This window comes from Nicotiana attenuata, unplaced genomic scaffold, assembly GCF_001879085.1.
Source record: "Nicotiana attenuata strain UT unplaced genomic scaffold, NIATTr2, whole genome shotgun sequence".
NCBI classification, from domain to species: Eukaryota; Viridiplantae; Streptophyta; class Magnoliopsida; order Solanales; family Solanaceae; genus Nicotiana; species Nicotiana attenuata.
This window is the reverse complement of record NW_017671086.1, coordinates 328,751-342,944: the sequence shown is the minus strand read 5'-3', so window position 1 is coordinate 342,944 and position 14,194 is coordinate 328,751. Positions and strand designations below refer to the sequence as shown.

The 14,194-nt window shown below is 38.2% G+C and overlaps 1 protein-coding gene across 1 annotated transcript; it reads right to left on the bottom strand.

Moving 5' to 3' along the window:
- Nucleotides 1-6,330: 6,330 nt before the first annotated feature.
- Nucleotides 6,331-7,860, bottom strand: LOC109205835 (defensin-like protein P322). Its single transcript, XM_019368590.1, has 2 exons — nucleotides 7,650-7,860; nucleotides 6,331-6,723 (listed from the first exon to the last, which is right to left on the bottom strand). Exons 1-2 carry the CDS (start codon nucleotides 7,711-7,713, stop codon nucleotides 6,551-6,553), a joined length of 237 nt encoding a protein of 78 aa, XP_019224135.1. The 5' UTR covers nucleotides 7,714-7,860; the 3' UTR covers nucleotides 6,331-6,550.
- Between the last annotated feature and the right edge of the window lie 6,334 nt (nucleotides 7,861-14,194).

The window sequence follows — 14,194 nt, the reverse complement described above, 5'->3', positions numbered from 1 at the left end:
TATGTTCTAGTATTTTTATTGGTTTTCAGTATACTACTCCATGCTCATTGTGGTTTGATAAGATGGTTTAGTAATTTAGTATCTATGCTCGAATTCCTGAATTATCATAAGTTGAGATTTGTTGTTGAATGGTCGGGCTTGCTTAACAATGTGTTGGGCGCCATCACGGCCGGGGTTTGGGTCGTGACAATCATGGTCTAAAGACGTCATCATAACCGTCCGAAGACAACATTCATGGTCCGACGGGAATTTGCATCATGTCTAAGTTTACGCACAATATATGCTTGTATTATTTATTTGCAGGTAAACCGGTAAGCAACAGCCGTCACGGCAGGAGCATTTATCGCTCCAGTGCCCACAGCCACATCAGATCTAACTATTCCCGTAAGCCCTTCATGCACCCTGACCGAAACATTGCGTCCGTTCTTGGAAAGTACCTGTCGGCATACTCCGCTGACGGATCCTGAACTACATATGGCCTGATTCCTGTAAGTCCAGGTATATGTAGGCAGCTCAGAATCCAGGGCGCGGCCTATCTTCTTCAAACCGTTTCGTTCGGTCAAAATTTGGCTATCATATCTTTACCCGATAACTCTTTCATCCTTACCGGGTAAAGAGGGGCAGTTGTTGATACCCAATTTTTTCCTGTATATATTTTATATGAAAAGTACCCCCAAAATGCCATATGTATGCATATATAAGTATATCCAAGTGTTTTCTTATTTTTCCTTAATTTTAAAAGATTTTTAAATCAATTTATCCCCCTATTTTATCCATAAGAACCAATAACTATTTCTAAAATTATTACTTTGGTAATTCATCTGTTGAAATTTTATATTTATGCTAATATTTGGCTAAGATAATTTTTGCATATTTTTTACAAATTTTGTTAGTATTTTAAGCTAAAGTGCATATAATTGCAATATTAACCCCTTTTTAGATTTAATTATGTTTTATATTCATAAAATTAAGTCTGGTATTTTTAAATAGTTAATTATGTGTTATAAATCATTTTAGTACCTTTAATTTATTTCCAGAAATTATTTTATTATTTTTATATATCAAATGGGGAAAATGGCTATTTAAAATCTAGCCAGATTTCATTTCAATTATGGCCTAAATTTCTACCCTAATTTAAACCCAATTTACCCCGACCCAATTCTTACTCATACCCGACCCCAACCCAGTTAAACTAACCCATACCCAGATCCCCACCTAACCCTTTAAATCTCAGCCGTTGATCATTTAGATCAACTGCCACCGGCTGCCCTTTCTTAATTAAACCCAATAGACCCCCCAAACCTAATTCATTATTCACAATCCGCCGCCCTTGAACTCTTCTCCTCTCCCAAATCCTCTCTACAACAACCCCAAACCCTAGCCGCCGCCACCCTAATCCACCCTAATCCATGGCCTTTCGAGGTCATCGGAGACCTGTACCAGCCTTCCATGGTTTCTACGTGTTTAGTGGTCTCATGACCAGACTCTGAAGGGGCTTGGTCCAGTCTTTCCTCGATGACCTTTCTCCGGTCATCTCTGACCTTTCTCCGGCCAGTCATGGCCATTCGAGTCAGACCTTTGACTCTCCTGTTTAGATCGGTAACTTTCGAAGCCTCTCTCACCTTCTCTGGGTTCTTCTGAAACCCTAATCTCTAAGACCTTTTCGATTTCTTTCAGGTTTACCTTAGATGCATGCTTGCTATGAGTTTTTAAACGCATTCTCGAAGCTTCTTTAATTTTGCTTTCAAAAAAGACTCTTCATCTTCTCCGGTTAAGGTTTTCTTCTAAATTATCTGAAACATCTTCTCTGATCTTAACGTGTTTCTGATTTTATTATATTTTGCTCTGTCGTTCTCCTATCTGAGTTTAGTATGTTAAAAACCCTAATTTCCTTTGGGTTCATTCGAGTTTCTGAGACTATTTGCTAAGTATTTGTTTGATTTACTTGTTTACCATCTTCGAACTCGATTGATGTTGAAAACCCTAATTTCTTTGGGTTCATTCGAGTTTCTGAAACTGTTTGCTAGTATTTGTTCGATTTATTTGTTTTTAAGCTTGCTACTGTTAAAGAAAAACCTATGTCTTTGGGTTTGAAACTGCTCGTTTGGATACCTGACTTGATTTGAAGTTCCTTTGTTTCAGCATCTCTTTTCTTTATGTGATTCCTCTGATTCTGGGTTCTTACTATCTTTGAAACTCGACTATGCTTGGAAACCCTAACTTTTCAGAAGGGTTTTCTCATCTGTTACTGTGAGACCCTTTGCATTCTTCTAATACTCTAGTTTTCTTTACTACTGATTCAATGAGACTTGACCTACTTGACTGTCATGCTTCGAATGATCGCCATCTACTAACTTTGCGCTACTATTGCATGTTGTTTCCTTTGCCAATAGTTTGGCCTCGCATGTCTATTGCTTGTGCACTCTATTTATATGCTGAGGTTCCTTCTTTGATTGATTCTCAATCTTGGGACTGATTTCAAAACTTCTCTTTTGTGAACTCTAATTTCACTCGCCTGTTAAAGTAATTGATCCCTTTCCTTATTATTGCCTTGCTGAATCTTTTCCCCAAAACAAGTGTATCTCTATACTTGGACTCGATTGCTTACTTAATGTTTTACTACTTCTTTTTATGGTAATAATTAGTCTGCCTACAAACTGATTTTCTTTCCTTCCTTTTGAACTTGTTAGCCCCGTTAAACAAGTGATTCCTCAATTAAAGGGGAATCACTTGGTTGATTGATTCTGACTATTGATTGTTTCCATATTTGCATGGAACTTTACCTATTACATTACTTCTCACATGTTTTCAAAAGCTATAAATACCCTGCACCCCTCTTCTTTCAAAGACACGAACACAAGGAATAAAATACTTGAGTTCAGACACACACTCCACTAAAATCTCTCTCTTTTCTCTGTTGCTACTTGTATTGCTGCCCTACCTAGCCGGTTGAAAGCCAAGGCTAGGCTCTGGGAAGCTTGCTTACTTTTCTCTGCATTTACATCTTTACTGGTATGTTCTAACTAATTTTCAGCATCAACAACAACATGTTTCTTTACTATTTCCTTCACCCTTGTTTCTTTCCTGTTTGTGTTTAGTCATTATGGCCCCTTTTCTATTCTGAAGTAATGCTCTCTTATGAATTCTGTCAGTCATTTATTAGGGTTATGAACCCTAAACCCCCATCCCCTATATGTTTGATATCTTTGGTTGGTTTGGGGCATGACAGCATTGGACATTGTTGTGCATGACCCAAACCTGATTCCCTGGGATCATAACCTCCCTATCCCCTCTACATGTTGTGTGTTCTGGTTGGTTTATAGGCATGCCAGCACCATCTATTGCTATGCATGCCCAAAACTGATCCCTGCCTAAGGATATATGCTTTTTGCAATGTATTCCCAATCCCCCTGACCCCTGTGTATGAAAATTATTAACTCTATGCTTTACTACTACTGTTTTCCCATCACCCTTTATCCCTCTCCTTTACCACTTCAGTTTTTAAATCTCCATTCCTGCACTTCCACCATATTCTTAGACTTAAGTTCTGCCTCTCTTGTGTGAGCCTTGCCTTGGGACCCATGAGCCCCCTCTGAACTTGGACACACAAGGGTTGGCCCTTCCACACTGCACTCATCTCTATCTGGTTCTATGAACCTGGGTGTAAGCACTGCCCGGGGTCCCTTGAGACCCTTAGGGAACTCTGACACACCCAGGTCTGAGAAAGGCTTTGAACATGGCATTTTGAGGTGGTTTATTCCCTAACTCAGAGAGGAAGTCAAGAATCAGACTTCCTCTGGTTGTAACTTCTTTATTTTTTTTAGTTTTGATGTAATTCATTATTTCTGGTTTGTAACAATTTGTAATAAGCACTCGGGGTTGGCTAGTGAAAAAGGGATGGGTAAGTATGCATGCTCAAGGATAGAAAACATGTCTATAGGATTTGCGATTCAATTCTGCAATTTAGAAAGCATGCCTATAGGATTGGTTTTAAATCCTGCGTGTTCAATTCTGCATTTAGACACCATGTCTATAGGATTTATTTCAAATTCTGCACGTTCAACTTCACATCTAGATAACCTGCCTATAGGACTTTATTTAAAATTATGCACGTTTGTTACCACTTAGATATCATGCTTTAGGATCTAAACGGCTATAAGCATATCTCATGTTCGTAATGTTAAAATCAACATCTAGATATCATGCCTATAGGGGTTAAAATCAGTAATGTTAGATATCATGTCCATAGGGATTAAGATCAGCGATAGTGGACACTATCGTCTGCAGAATCTGAAACTAGTCTAATTTTAAAATCAGTCTATTCTGAACCAGCTTTAGTAACTTAATCTCCGTATTTAACGCGGTTTAGCAAACATGCCTATAGGATCTCAAACCGTTCGCTTTTTAGTTGTTATTACTTTGCTACACTCTGAATCAATAATAGATACCATGTTCATAAGAGCTCACCTAAGCACTTAGGCTAACCTTAGGTAATAACAATAAATGAGACTGAGCCCGTTTCTGTTAACCAGTAATTGCTACAACCAGCAGGCAGGTCTGATTCGGACTTCTTGTCTGAGTTACGTAATAAATTGGTCTACTTCAACAACTCAAGATTCCCCTGCCTTAGTATTTTAGATTCAGACCTTGATTGTTGTTTGAGTCATGCTATTTGATTGCTTTGTTTGTGGAGGTATATATGAGCTTTCGGTGTTTTATGTGCTTCCCCTTTAATGTGCAGTCCAATGTGTTTTGTATGTCGCCTTAGATTTTTCACCTTTGAAACCTCAAAGTCAGTCTAATATCCCTCCCCTTTAGGAATAGTAGTCCTAAGTGCCTCCCGGACTGATAGGGATGGGACGGGTAATAACATGCAATAGTGAGCGAGACCAATCCGCGCTTTAGTACCTTAACGGGGTGGGAAGGGTAGATATGGATATGATGACTGGCGCGCTAATACCACGTGTAGCCCCTCTTTTGAGGAGTGATTACCGGGGTATTGCATTGATGTGATCCATATTATAAATAAACCTAGGACCCCCCTCCCTCGCTTTCCTTTTCCTTTAAAGCATTATAACTTCTTGTCAAAAAATCAGCCTTTTAATGATTGCTCTTTCAAAGTCTGCTTTACTTTCAAACATTTGCGTATTAAAATTCCCTCTTATTTGAGCCTTATCTGTTTATATGTTAATTGCACCAAATTCACAAAGAACCATCTGGCCGGGAACCACACTAGTGGATCCTGAGGGGTGCCTCACACCTTCCCCTTAGGATAATTTAAAGCCCTTACCCTATCTCTGGTTATCAAGCAGACTTAGAAGTTAACCTTGTAGGTGGCTTAATGCACCATAAATCATTAGGTGGCGACTCTTCAAATGCAAAGCCCAGTTCCCAAAAGGAACGAGTTGCCCTATACCAAAATGTCATAAACCCGATTCTCCCGACGCAAGGAGGGAAAAAAGGGGGCGCGACAGGGGCTTAAAGCGAAGCTTTAAGAAAAGGCCTTAAATATTTAAAATAGAATTTCATTTATATTTTATTTTTAAATTTTCTTTTCTAGATTTTAAAATGAGTACTTAATATCTTATAATAGATTTTGTCAATAAATATTTTTTCAATTGATATTAAAGTTAATCCATTTATTTTTCTTGAAACAATGTTGATCTTATATAAGATTTTGATTTAGTTTCACTTTTGAAAAGAACACTCTCTTGCTAATACTTTAATAAGAGCGCCTTTTTGAGATTGTAATTGTATTAAAGTTTCATTTTTAATTTTTTTGAGTTTCTAACAACATGACTCATATTTTCTAGACAACAAGTTTTAAAGGACAGTCTGTCATAAATTTGAATATGCCATTCAAATTAATAAATGTACTTTTTTGTTTGACACAATATAAAAATGCTTACAAAAACGATATGAAAGAGCATACGTATGAATATGAATTAGGAAGACAAGATTAGAAGGAAACCTGTATTGCCAATAAATTAAATTTCTATATGCATTTCATTACAGTATGCGTTCACTATGCTCTCATTTTCTTTGAGCTATTTTTTTGGGGGAGGGTCAACATGAATTATAAATTTTACAAATTCTTTTTACCTTTTCTTCTCTAAAAATTTCAATATTTTCTAAATATCTTTAAACCATAAAGCTAACTATCTTTAAACCAATGCTTTACTTGCTTTTGCCTCAAGCCGGCCCTGAAAGCAGTAACAACAAACAATACAACAGCTAAGATAATAGGAGTAAGAAACAGACAGTAACCATAATAGGATAATAAGAGAACAAGCAATATCAAAATTGAGTATAAACAGAAATGCCCAAAAAAAATAGGAAAGAAGATAAATTATTCATAACGTTACGGAAAACCAGAAATACATAAGAGAAATTGCATACTAAAGTCTACCACCATAATTGCATACAATCAAAGATCACGACAACTAGTTTAAGAAATCAAACTAGCTAGCACGTCCATCTTTGAACAATCATAATGCTTATTTCAAATTAAGTTGCTTTTACTTATATAATTAAGGGATAATATTCTCAATTAGCAAGGCCTAGTACAGAAACAACGGCGGCGGAATCCACGGCAGTCGCCACCAGAAAATCCTTCGGTCAGACAAACGGTGGCACAGTTGCTATCTCTTGAGCACGGTCCCTTGAAACGGTGGCTCTGGGACTCACAAGTTCTTGCCTCTGCAATAGTCATTGGTCCCATCTCTGTAAAATTTCCTCACCGTTAGTTATTAAGTTCATATGAAAAGGGCTAAAATTTTAATTTAATGGATGCAAAGTACCATTATATTGACTTGGCAAAATCTAAGAAATAATGAAACATTTTTGAAACATGTAGCTTAAAAAAAATCAGAAAAATTTATGTGGCTAGATATTATTTCATTGAGTAAAAAAAGATAAAAAATACACACACACAATATATATATATATATATATATATATATATATATATATATATATATATATATATATATATATATAAAGTTCAATTTAAGGGTTCATCCAAACTCAATATCTTAGGCTCGAATTTTGTTTGTGTTAGAAAGATTCATTAGTTAAGTAAATCGAATGAGTAGTGAAAAAATCCTCAACGTGAAACAATAATGTCCAAATCTTGAATTATATCCCCCTATGGTATTTACGGTACGATAACATTGACAATTTTGATAAGTAACCGCTAGTGGGTGATGAGATAGTTGAGATCTGTACTCTCATATAAAGGTTTTGGATTTAGGCGAGATAAATAAATAATTTTTGATAGGAAATGTTTTATTCCCTTAATGAGCTTAGAAGAGTAGCCTAAGTGGTTTTGAAATGCTTAAAACTAAAAGAAACACCCACACACAGTGAGGAAGACTGGATTTTCGTTAAAGAAATTCAAAAAAGAAAAAGTTAAAAAATTAAAAGAGACGATGGCCAGCCAAAATTGAACCAACGAACTCACAAATACTTTGAACCCCTTGACCACTAAGCTATACTTTTAGGTTGTGTCAAGGAGTATACAAAACATATCTTATCTTATACATGTACACTGTAATTTTCCGACAAAGGGATTCAGATAAACCCCTTCCGCCACCCTAAATCCGTCCTTCCTCACACACACAATTTTGATAGGGAAGAAGAAAACAAACCTGTAGCCATGACAAGCAATGCTAGAAGTAACACAGTAGCAAAGAAGCGCATGGAGTTTGCCATTTTTACTTGACAGATTTTGGAGAGAGAGAAGAAGAAATATTTTAGTATGTGAAAGCTAATGCTCCTATCTTTTCTCTGCTACTTGGCTATGGTATGGGGGGTTTTATAAGGGGTTATCACTGCAAGGATGACACATCGCTTTTTGATCGTTTGAAATAAATTACTACTACAATAAAAAGGAGTACCACTTTTTCTCTCACTCTCTTTTGATTATTTTGTACCAAACTAATAAACGCTCTTTTCTCTTTCTTTAATGTACCGAATTATTTGCGTATCAATTTAACCCTTCGGGGTTACCTAGTTGATTTTATCCATGGGATCGAATCCCCCTCCCCCCTCCCAATGCCTTTTGAATTGAGCCAGTCGCACAGGACTTACCTAGTGCGGTATGCATCTCCTGTATGATTTGGAAGCTATTACACAGTGCGTGGTTTACCCAATGTGCCCAAAGTGTTCACCACATAATGCTCACCCGAAGGGTAGAGGCTATGACTGAGGTTGTAGCGATTGCGAGTTTCCGCTCTTACAAAAAAAATATATATATGTGGTATAATTTGAATTTCAAGAGTCAATTTTATTTAATTTTAAGAATGAATTTAGATATAAGTATTTTTAAAACTACGTAACAAGTATTGTTGTCGTAAGCAACATTTTAAAATATTTAAAGGACAGAGAGAGAAATCAGCTTAAAAAAAATTCATTCGACTCTCGAAATTTCAATACTATCATATCATTAATGGGGACGGAGGAAATAATAAACCCTCTTTTCATTTTCTTTAAACACTAATCTTATCTGTTGATGAGGTTATATTACGTAAAGTAAGAAACCGTTTAGTTAAAATATATGGAAATGTTAATTAATAACTACCGTGCAAAGAGAAAGTTTAGATTTTCACGTTTCAAACAAAACTTAAAAGAATTAAAACTTAAAAGTCGCTGATTCGCTGAATTGAGTGCTACGTGAACGGTGAGAATGCTGTTGGAAGATTGTGTGCAAGGTTGGTAATTCATACTTGCTTTTCTATGTTGTCTCTCCTAATTAATTTTCGTTCTCAATTTATGTTACAGTATTTGACCAAATATAAAATTAAATATTTTAAAATTTTTAATCCAAACTAAATTACACAAATTTTAAAATGTCCTGAAGATATTCGTGCATTCCGGATATAGCTACCACTTGTCCTTGGTAGCTTAGGTCTTGTTAATTTGTTATGTGAATTTCAAACAGATCGAGTAATTATTTATACCGGCTTTGTAAATTCCAAGGCTTAGAAGCTAATGATTCGTACTATCAGTTCTTGGGTCAATTTGTAAATGTTTAGATAATTCTTCATTGTTTTCCTATAAATCTCATTTGGATTGTATTTTCTGTTAGTTGGCTTACCTAGCGGATCGAGTTAGGTGCCATCACGACTAGTGATTTTTGGGTCGTGATAAGTTGGTATCAGAGCACTAGGTTTGTGGGTTCTACGAGTCATGAGCAAGTGTCTAGTAGGGTCCTACGGATCGGTATGATGACGTCCATACCTAACTTCTTTCCTTATCGTGCGGCCTTGTTTCGCTTGAAATCTATGACTTTGACTCTCCCCAATCGCTCATATGTGATGTTGTGCATTCATATTCGCTATGCGCCGAGGATCTATGATGTTGTAGATAGATTACGGGGGGCTATGGATGCTTGATTATCATTGCGATGTGTTGTCTAGCCTCAGGAGCAGGTATAATGTTAAATCTTCTAGTCGTTCGGCGGGTTCTTATATCTGGTTGGTAAGCACAGATTTGGGAAGATTGGCTGGTGGCCTGGTTGTTGTGATTAAGGTGGGTTATGACAAGGTGTCGATTTGAGTATAACCGGTAGGCCATCTCCTACGTGATGAGTTTGGATCATGTGTCTCGTATGAGGTTTCCATTTGATAGAGTGCATATGTTATCATTTTTCAAAGCATTTGGGAAAGTTGTTTGACTACTGCAATGATGGGTAAGCGTTTGGCAGAGTCTTCCGGGTGTTCTATGACCAGTATTGCAAGAGTTTTTGAAGTATTCAGCTAAATAGCCGTGCGGCATCGGGGCATGCTGTGAAGATATGGTGCTTTGGGTTACTGATGAGGTGTTCCATGGCTTCGAGCTAAGTGGCGGAGTCTGCTAATAACGATCGGATTTTAGGATCATGGGCTGTATCAGTTTTCGGATCGAGAGATTGCTTGGTTATTTCTTCGAATGGTCATATGCTGGTGAAGCACGAGTTTCTCGACGCGTATTAGCTGTGTATTGAAGATCAGAGTAAGATGAGTGGTTATCGAGAAGGTTCTGGCGAGCTCCAGATCTTATGTAGCCTTTGAGGACTTTTGAATTTACTTACAGGCGGGCTTGAAAATGGTAGCGAATGGTAATCGGATCTGCGGTATTTCCTTGTCAAGAAAGGTCTTCATGTCGATGTTGGGGTGATGTAAGAAATGGCCTCGGGTTCCCAGGAGGTTCCTTCAGGGCGGTCATATCGAATTGAGTTACTTACGGGTTGGCAGTCTGCGTGACTCGGTTGAGTTAGAGGCGATTGGTTCTGATTACTCGATTATGTGTTAACGAGTTCCAAAGAATTTATCATGGTTATGACCACGATCAGAGTTGATGTTTTCTACAGGTATAGAAGCTATATTGCGTGTGGTGGTGTCCTCCTTAATTGAGTTAAATGAAAGATTCTCGGTTGATGAGGTGTTTAATTTGCTTATGGTTCAGAGTTGACTATGATATTTTCGTAGTGTCGCGAGTTAGCATGTTAGAGGCGATGCGCCGTATAGGGTTGAAAAGTTGCATGTACAAGGTTGTGGTTTAGTTTTGTTGGGAGGGATATGAGTTCTTGATGACACGGACGATTTCGGGTGTCTAAGGTTTTGCTGGCACTATCTGTTCCCACCGGAGGAGAGTTCGCATGTTGGCAGGTGCATTGTGTGTTGATTTATGAGTATTTTTCCGTAAAATGATGGAGTATGGGTGACACATCAGCTATTTGAGTAGCGGTGTTAAGATCGGGTATACAAATTCTGGTGTACAAGAGGTTCGAAGACTGGATGTTCTCGTTGGAAGACTATTCCTTAATTGCGACTTGTGAAGGAATGTGGAGGATTGGGTGACTGATGGTATGTGTTGTGGAAAGGTTGCTATGGTCTTGTGGAAGGTTATTTGCCTGTTCAAGAATGATCAGAATCTAGTATGGGAATTATTTGAGAGCCTAATGAGGATATGTTTTCTGGATCGGATTTGCTTGCTCCTGCGCAGCTGTTACCACATGTATATCATCAAGCGAAATGGATGTTTTCGCGCCTTGGTTTATGTTATATGTTTCTCTCTTATGTTATGACGGGTTGGGAGGGTTACATGATTCTTCGCACGCATATTGTGATTCAGTTTAGGCCTTATGGCATTATGAGCGAGGTGGCCTTCGTGATGTTGATTTGCTTATGGCACCATAGTTGTACTTGACCTTCTCAGTATTATTTGTTTCTAATAATTTTCCCGCAGTTATATTTTGTGCACTCTATTGTGCTTGATGTTGACGCACATGTGATCAGTGAGCCCGAGTATTATGGCTCGATGGGTACCTTATGTGGATTGATATGACGGGATCGAGTTGCACGCCACAACGGTATAGTGGTGAAATGTAAATCCTTATTCCTATTTCGCGAATTTTGCTTCCACCTTCTTTAAAATAGTTCATAGTAAAATGCTAAAATTTCCCTGCCTGCTTAACTTGCTTAGTAGTCTTCTTATTTAGTTTTCCTACTGTTATCTGTCAAGTCTGAATTATTACTTGTTGGTATACCGAACCGAGTCGCGTGGGGCTCCATATGATTATTGTTGGTACTTGTCGGTGGGGCTGCTTGTATTGGCTGAGATGAGGTTTCTAGACCTAAGATTTGTACAATTGTATTGGGTCGAGGAAGGGTTGGAAGAATAATACTATATTTTGCTAAGGATTTGGACAATGGCCTTGGTCGGATGAGTAAGTTTCTTGGCTTATTGATCAGATGAGTGGTTAAGAGGGTATGCATGTTTCTTTCATCTTTAGTAGGGTATGAAAGTTTTGAACGAGGTTTTAACCGATATGTGGTTTGCTACCGGCACTGGATTGTTTTTGGGCAGTAATGGTGGTCAACAGTTCCTACTATGAGTGTCGAAGTGATGGGGTATATCATGTGATTACATCTTGGGTTATGGTTATGACTTGATGTAACTTGTTCAGACTTATACAGTGTGTAGATGTAGGATTCGGGTCTTGTAACGAATTCTGGATGATAAAGATTGGGTTCTAAGGTTTAAGGACCCAGGGTTGAAATAAGGATCTCTAGTTATGTTGTGTGAGCAGGCTTATATGGAACAGGGTGACGTGGGATCACCCCCGAGTTTGCGCATGGTAAGGTTACACTATGATTTGATAGCTTTGGAACGACTCCTGGCACGTTCGATGACAAACGTATGTTTAAGTGGTGGACGATGTAAAGACCCGACTGGTCGTTTTGAGTGTCTACACTTCGCTCGGTAGTTTGAGGGCCCGAGTATCTCTGCATGATGTATTATGACTTGCGTAAATCGTCGGTATAGGTTTTCAATTTATCCGGAATCAATTTGGAAGAATAAACTTTAAGAGTTAAGCTCTAAGTTGGAAGAATTGACCAAGTTTATTTTTTTTGCATTGGACCTCGGAATGGAGTTTCGTCAGTTCTGATAGCTCCATTGGGTGATTTTGGACTTAGGAGCGCATCCAGATTGTAATTTGGAGGTCCGTAGTCAAATTAGCCTTGAAATGACGAAAGTTGGATTTGGTTTGACCGAGAGTGGACTTTTTAATATCGGGGTCAGATTTCGACTCCAAAAGTTGGAGTAGGTCCGTAATGGCTAATGTGACTTGTGTGCAAAATTTGAGGTCAATTGGAGGTGATTTGATAGGTTTCAGCATCAGTTGTAGAAGTTGAAGTTTCAAAGTTCATTGATTTTGACTTGAGGTGCGATTCGTCGTTTCGAGGTTGTTAGCGTGGTTTGAAGCTTCGAGTATGTTCGCTTTGTCATATAGAACTTGTCTGCAAAATTTGGCGCCATTTGGAGTTGATTTGATATGGTTCGGACGCTTGGTTGCGATTCTAAATGTTCTTGAAGTTTAGTTTGATCTTCATGCGTTTTGGCGTCTGATTCGTGGTTTTACAGATTATTTTGATAATTTGAGCGCGCGAGCGAGTTCGTGTTGTGTTTCTAGACCTAGGTGCATAATTGTTTTGGGGCCCCGAGGGCTTGGGTGAGTTTCGGATTGGTTCCGAAATAATTTTTCATGACTTTGATTGCTGGTACTGGTGTCATTGAATTTGCGATGTTTTTGCCGTAAATGCGACTATCGCAATTGCGAAACAACCTCGCATTTGCGAAGCTAGGCTGCTGGGGAAAGGACTCGCATTTGCGAGTAATTTGCCGCTTTTGCGAGGCCTGATGAGTCCGCATTTGCAGACTCAGTATCACATTTGCGATAAAGGCCTGAGCTGGGTTTGTTCGCATTTGCGACCAATGGTCGCTTTTGCAAAGGTCCAGTGTTCACATTTGCGACATTCTTGGTCGCATTTGCGAAGGCAGCAGAGAATTTCAATCTTTGCATTTGCGATGAGTTCTTTGCATTTGCGGGGTTCGCATTTGCGCACCCCATGTCGCAAATGTGATATCTGCAGCCTACATATAGCTGAGAATTCCGAGACTTAGCTTCTTTTTTGATACATTTTGAACCCTAGCTTCGATGGGAGGCGATTTTGTGAAGGGATTTTCATATCAAATCATTGGATAAGTATATCTAATCAATTCTCAACTACATTTCATAATTTTATATAAGATTTAACATCAAATTCATGAGAAATCTAGGGAAAAATTTGGGGATTTTGTCAAAGTTTTGAAAAATGAAAATTTGGGATTTGAGAGTCAAATAGGACTCGGATTTGGAAACAAAACACATATTTGGACTCGTGAGGCTAGGCGTAGTCAAGACCTACCGTTGGATCCGGGTTTTGACCGGGTGGGCCCGGGGATTGACTTTTGTTGACTTTTTATAAATTGTATAAAAATCACAGGTTTATTAATTGAAATTGTTTTCTCTTGCATTTTGTGATGTATTCAAGTCGTCTTTGTCTAGATTGAGCCGAGCGGAGGTGAATTTGTAAAGGAAAAGGCTAAGTTGAGTATTGAGTTAGCCGAATTGAGATAAGTGTCTTGCCTAACTTTGTTGAGGGAATTTTTCCTACTATTTGACATTGTATGATACATACGGGGGCGATACATATATGAGGTGACGAGCGTATATGTATGTGCCAGGGTTAATCATTCTTAAGGGTAGATTATGTTATAATTGTGCCTTGTAGAATTACGTGACCTCCTTGCTTCATGCCTTACTTGACTCTCAGATGCTAAGAACATAGTACTAAATGTTAGAAATCAAGACTTAGCTTATTATAAC

Excerpts from the sequence above, each read along its gene's own strand:
- LOC109205835 (XM_019368590.1), bottom strand. The coding sequence starts at position 7,713 with ATGGCAAACTCCATGCGCTTCTTTGCTACTGTGTTACTTCTAGCATTG. Across the intron at positions 6,724-7,649 it reads ATTGCTTGTCATGGCTACAG|AGATGGGACCAATGACTATT; the intron begins GTTTGTTTTCTT and ends GAAATTTTACAG.